This window comes from Micropterus dolomieu, unplaced genomic scaffold (assembly GCF_021292245.1).
Source record: "Micropterus dolomieu isolate WLL.071019.BEF.003 ecotype Adirondacks unplaced genomic scaffold, ASM2129224v1 contig_9716, whole genome shotgun sequence".
Taxonomy (NCBI): Eukaryota; Metazoa; Chordata; class Actinopteri; order Centrarchiformes; family Centrarchidae; genus Micropterus; species Micropterus dolomieu.
Genome location: NW_025738702.1, coordinates 1 through 6,665, shown reverse-complemented (window position 1 = coordinate 6,665; position 6,665 = coordinate 1). Strand labels below are relative to the sequence as shown.

The 6,665-nt window shown below is 40.9% G+C and overlaps 1 protein-coding gene across 1 annotated transcript; it reads left to right on the top strand.

Annotated features, from left to right (window-relative positions):
- The first annotated feature begins 582 nt into the window (after window positions 1-582).
- On the top strand, window positions 583-6,150 carry LOC123965445 (stabilin-2-like). Its single transcript, XM_046041962.1, has 5 exons — window positions 583-704; window positions 3,340-3,413; window positions 4,992-5,063; window positions 5,818-5,937; window positions 6,030-6,150. The coding sequence occupies exons 1-5, from the start codon at window positions 632-634 to the stop codon at window positions 6,093-6,095; spliced, it is 405 nt and encodes a 134-aa protein (XP_045897918.1). The 5' UTR covers window positions 583-631; the 3' UTR covers window positions 6,096-6,150.
- The last annotated feature ends 515 nt before the right edge of the window (window positions 6,151-6,665 follow it).

The following is a 6,665-nucleotide window of genomic DNA, read 5'->3' as shown; positions in this document are numbered from 1 at the left end:
CCGAGGGAGGTTGGCGGTGGTGTGGTGCTTCTTCCATTTCCTGATAACTGCACCGACAGTTGATCTTTTCTCTCCAAGTTGCTTTCCGATTCTCTTGTAGCCCATCCCAGCCTTGTGCAGATCAACAATCTTGTCCCTGATGTCCGTAGAAAGCTCTTTGGTCTTGCCCATGGTGGTGATGTTGGATGCTGGTTGTTTGGGTGTTGACAGGTGTCTTTTATACAGGTAACGAGGTGAGGCAGGTGTATTTGATGTAGATAATTGGTTGGGATTGGGGCTGTGTCTTAAAGAAAGACTAACTGGCTTGTAGGAGCCAGAATACTTGCTGTTTGTCCAGGGGGTCAAATACTTGTTTTTCCTCATCAGATGGTTATCAATTTTTATAAATTCATATGATGTGATTTTCTGGAATTTTCTTTGGGATTCTGTCTTTCACTGTTAGAATGTACATATGATTAAAATTGTAGATTGTTGCATTCTTTGTAAGTGGGCAAACCCAAAATCAGCAAGGGGTCAAATACTTTTTTCCCCCACTGTATATCAAATCTGATAACTTTTTTCCTCTCTGTCTCCCTCAGAGCTGGATTTGTGCAGCAGGTCCAACGGTGGATGTTCAGAGTTTGCTGTTTGTATGAAGGTCTCAGCAGGACAGAGAACCTGTACCTGTAAAGAGGCGTACACTGGAGATGGGGTCATCTGCCTGGGTATGTAGTATTGACCTCTGACACCACAACCCCTGGACAACTGGATCTCCTGACATCTTACCAAGACCTGGAAAAGTTATCTACAAAACGTGTTCCTAAATACAAAGCCCCCAATGGCTCACGGTGTTAGTTTTTTTCTGAACTACCTTTGCGTTACCTCGCAGTTTTGAATTCCCTCTCAATAGTTTTTGCATTACATAGGAATAGGTAGTGTGTTGGTCCAGTTATAATACACTGCCAGTTTAGGAAGATTCTACAGAAAGGGAAGATTATGTGTAGTAGTAGTAGTAGTAGTAGTAGTACTTATTGTTCTGTTCAAAAGGCTGAGCTCCGACAAAATGCAGCCACTGGTTGTCAGCACAGCAGCGGCCTGGCTGTGGATATGGTTATTGATTGGGCCATGGCTACAGAATCTGTACTCTGGATACTCTACTGCTACAGTATCTCACAAAGTATACCCCTCACATTTTTGTAAATATTTGATTATATCTTTACATGTGAAAACATTGAAGAAATGACACTTTGTTGCCAGCTGTGTGATTGCAGTCAGTATTTTGAGGGGACAGCAAATTTACACTGTTAGGGCCCCTGTCCACCAATTTTTTTCTGACTCCAGCGTCTATTTTCAATTCATTGCAATGGGAGCGCTGCGTTTTTCCAAGCTGGTAAAAACGGCAGGAGCATGACGAGGCGCTGAGCCTCTTTTCCGCGCTGGGTGCTGAACGCTGAGCACTAAGCATTTTTTTCCGGTCGCCGAGAGTTGAAAAATTTTCTACTTTGGGAAAAACGCTGCACTCGTCTGTCACTTTTTACCCAGCCGTCCAATCACAGTGCAGGAGGGGCGGGACAAATACCGCACCGAGCACATCCGATCTTGAACGAAACGATGTGCCTACTCGCCGAGGTGTTTCCTCGCCCGCAAAATCTCTCATGTTTCGCTTTGGTGGACACAGGCCCTTATACAAGCTGCACACTCACTACTTTACATTGTACCAAAGTGTCATTTCTTCAGTATTGTCACATGAAAAGATATAATCAAATATTTACAAAAATCTGAATCAGAAGGAGCTTTATTGCCAAGTAGTATTTTACACATACGAGGAATTTTGTGAGATACTGTATTAACATTAGCCAAGAAAACATTGTTAAGCCACACAGGATCAGATATAATAGATGATTTATCAATACACCACAGGAGTTCAAGAATACAGTAGCTTCAATAGAGCACTTAACCAGCACAACTAGCTCAACTCACTGCACACACACACAACCCCTGCATGTAGTTAATGTTACACTAAACTGTGTTGCAGTCATAATCATAACAAAGCACAGCCACGGCTACAGCCACAATCACAGTGACAGCCCGTCTGAGTCAGCCTCAGCAGCAGTCAACGAGAAAGCTGATAAAGTAGCTCGTCTTGTTATCTATCCAGCTCAGTGAGACAGAGCACAGCTGAGGGTGGACCCACTGGAGCTGTGGTCACAACCAGTGGCAGTCTACTGCATAATATATAATATTAAATGTATAATACAACTCAGCCTTCCTCTACGGATCTGCAGAGATGCAATATTTATTGTGAGAAAGAAATTCCCACTGTGACCTTGGAAGCCTCAGCATGGATTATATTTTAAATTAAAATTCTGACATGTTTGGAAATCCCTTTGTTCTCTGCGTTTTTCAGAGTCATATGTGAAGATGGATATCAGTTTCATTTTTGTGCTTCAGTAGCTTAGCATAAAGCAGGGGGAACAGAGGTGCGACTGGCCAATAGAGGGTGCCTCTGTATATCACAGTCCAGTCAGCCGCAGCGTCAAGTCATGTTCCATGGAGTACTGACCCTTCAGGCGATTTCAGTCTGGTTGAAAATTGCCCGGATCGCTCTGACGGATTTTCATTTTCCAAATTGGGAAGTCGTTCTTCCTACTTCGGTGTGTTCATGAGATTTGAAGTTCTAATGTGAAAGCAACGTGGAGGCTACAAAAAAAGATGTTGTATTTTATTGCTCAGAACGTTTAAACAACAGGTTGATAGCTCTTTGCACTAAAATATTGCTTTAAGGTCAGGAACAAATTTTTCCAATTTTGGGAGACCACATTAGGCGGCGGTACTTCCACATAATACAGTGGTCACATTCAACATCAACATGGCTAACTTTGTATCAACTCAGAGGAGCAACTCAATCAATGCATTAAGAGAAATACCGTTCAGTCATTGTAATTGTCAGAATAATTTCATAGGCAACTAAAGAAAAGCTTTCTTAAAGATTTGTGCCAGAAAATCTGTAGAAAGTTAGGTGACATAGTATAAAAAGTCCACTAAGGGAGCAGGTTTGGTGGATGAATCAGTCAAACACAGAACGTTCACCTAGGAGATCAGGGTTCGGTGTTGACTTCTTGTTTTAACCCAAAACATGATCTTTTACTAAATCTAACCAAAGGCTTTCTAACACATGGTTAACGGTGATTGTTGTGAAAGAGTCGCAGTTTGGTTAGTTTTAGGCACCAAACCTACTTGGTTCCTCCCCCTGGAGGAACATGCACCAACCTCCACTGGGCAAACACCATCCAAAAAGTCAAAAATTTACATTTTGTATATGTCATAAAAATCAATTTCCAACCTGTTGTGTGCTTACAGAGATTGATGGCTGTCTGGTCAACAATGGAGGCTGCCACTCTGCAGCAGACTGCATCAGAACTGGCGCCAACACTGTAAGACAATACTGTACTCGTGCTCATAATGTTAGACCTGACCCAACACTGGGCAATCACTGTACCTGAGACACACTTCAGGTCAGTGAGGCCACGTCAGATTGTCTAAGTTTCAGCGGGGTCTGATTTCAGTGAGGGCCAAATAACATCTGGGTGATTCTTTAAAGTAAATCTTAGTTTTTTACAATATTCTATCTATATTTATATCTATAGTTATGGCCACCATGTTTGTTAATAACAAAGTTTAATTTACCAAGTCAGAGTTCATCCACTCTAAGCCGGTTACAGTAAACTGAGTTGATTTCTGAAAGAGTTAAGTTCAACGAGGTTCTGAAGTTTGATGAAGCACACGTGGCGAGAAACAAACAACTTACATAAAGCTTGACATAAGGAAGAAGTACATGGAAACAAAGAGATGTCAAGGTTGGGTTGGAATACAGATGGGATGAGAACAGCTTGTGCATTACATGAGTCAAGGTCAGATAAAAAGGTGATGTTTAGGTTGAAGGTGTGATGAAAATTGAATGTAACCCACAGATGGGATGAGAACAGCTTGTGCATAACATGAGTCAAGGTCAGATAAAAAGGTGATGTTTAGGTTCAAGGTGTGATGGAAATTGAATGTAACAGGGATAGAGAAATATTTCACAGTAATTGTTCATTATAATGTCTATACAGCCGAACTCCCCAGAGCTGTCGTCATTAACCAATATTTATATTTTGGATTTTGTCAGACGATGTCACCATTACAAAATAAGGATTTTGTCAGCGCAGCACAGCAGCATGGGAATGACTGCTAATGTGTAGTTTTTATGGCCAGCGATTAAAAGTGCAATACGCAAGTATTGCAAGATTTTGGCCACCTGTTGATATCACCAGAGTAACCGCTAACTGCTGCTTACTATAGCTGCCGTGCAGAGGAGGTTTTCAGGCCTGGGGCAAAGGTGAGAGGGCAACAAAACCGAGCTCAGCAAACAGACAGAGACCAGTTTAAGCTCCTACCAAGACTTTGACAGAAGAAGGTGTGCTGAGAAGCAAGAGAACTTAAAATTTAGTGTTCTGTGAATGGAGTTTGGTGAGACGTTCTTTGCTTGCAGAGCATGTCAAGGTTAACGGATCATCCTCTCGTGATACCCTCTAACCGCCAATCCTTCTGAACACAATCGGTCCCAGAACGAACTTAGCCACGAGACCAACGGAGGCCAGTTTTAAGACGGGTTACACTACTGAGATGATTACAGCAGCTCCGGTCAGGACTCTGACTCTGGGGACAACGAACACATGCCGTATTCAGATAGTCAGGAGAGGAGTCGTGAGAGAAGAGCGAGAGGGAGGTTTAAACTAAAAGTCAGATCACATCTTACACATTGTATTCTTAATGCTTCATACCCCAAGAAACAAGAGTGTGTTTACTGCTCAAAAAGGGAATTTGGTTCTGATTCACTGATGGAAAAACAGGAGTTATGAAGAAATTAATATTTGATGTGTTGATTGGCAGGGGGAGGGAGGAAACGGAAAAATCAAGTGATTGACTGACTGTTTTACTGACTTGACTGTTTTCTCTGTTGTCATCTCCAGACGGCCTGCAGGTGTCAGCAGGGCTTTCAGGGAACCGGGAGATACTGTTACCCTGTCAACCCCTGCAGATATGTATGTCTATGTATCATTTAATATTATAGTATTGTGCAGTATTGCAGTATCGTGCTTTCTTCTGTCCTCTTTCAAGATATGGACACTTGTTTTCTGAAAAAAAAAATAAAAAAACTGATGTAAAATTGATTAATTCATCCCGTTGGCAGATGTGTTTTCTTGTTTTTATGAAAATAGTGCTTCAAGGACTGAATTACTTCTTAAGACAGAGCTGGCTGCTGGCAAAGAGGCATAACACAGCCAAGTCAATTAAGAAATAGATAAATAAATAATACAAATAAGCTGAGCTGTTTCACACAGATTCAAGTTTATATGGAACGATTATTTGGACGAAAGTGATACATTAAGTATCACAATTTCCTCTGGATAATCTAAATAAATACTACTGCTGATAATTATACCAAGATTATTATAGTGGACTCTCCATGTTTGTAGCCCATTATCTCCACTGATATTGTTGGCATATTTGGCACATGTAAATTACAACACATTGATTAATTAGTTCATAATTTATGCAAATGTATAAATGGTCAACAGACAATAGTAATGGGAAAAGAATGTTGTAATACAAGATATGTCCCAAACTGTACAGATATAGCCTCGGGCACCAGCTAGGCTAGAGCTAAGAGGTTTGATGCAGTGTACGGACTGATTGGTGACTCAAGTAACCTTATTGATCAAAAATTAACAGTTTGCAGGGTTGTTAATAACCGTCCTTTATCAGCAATTAAAGATACATTTTTTGTTTGTGCAGAACAATGGTGGCTGCAGTATCCAGGCTCGCTGTGTGTATATAGGCCAGGGTCAAAGGAACTGCACCTGCTTCAGAGGCCACATAGGCGATGGCATCAATTGCCGGGGAAGCACAAACAACGTGAGTCACATGACCTCTGGCTTCAGCAAGACCACTGAGCTCCCACTGTCAAACCCCCCCCTCACCAAAACTGTTGTCTGTCTGTCTTACAGGAGCTGTTCCGACGTCAAGAGAACTCTTTCTTCCGTCGAATGATATCTGTGAGTCACTGTCAGTAGGCCTAATAATCCACACAGTATTTTACTTCCAGTTATTATTTTCATGCTGCTTTGCAAAAACATAGATGCTAAGTTGAAATTTTAAACGTGACCCAACACACTCAACTGCTGGCCAATCAGAGCTCCTGCTGTTCTGTTAGTTGGACTTCACTGCTTACACATGATTAAATTAAAACAGTATAAATTTCCTCATTTGTGTTTCCTCATTTGGTTAAAGTTATTAAGAAGAAATTTAAATTCAATTTATTTATTTGGCACTAAAAATATACTGCTCAAAAAAATAAAGGGAAGACTAAAATAACACACAGATCTGATCTGATCTAGATCACAACTAGATCTGAATGAATGAAATAATCTCATTAAATACTCCTTTCTTTACATATTTGAATGTGCTGACAACAAAATCACACAAAAATTATCAATGGAAATCAAATTTATCAACCCATGGAGGTCTGGATTTGGAGTCACACTTAAAATCAAAGTGGAAAACGACACTACAGGCCGATCCAACTTTGATGTAATGTCCTTAAAACAAGTCAAAATGAGGCTCAGTAGTGTGTGTGGCTCCAC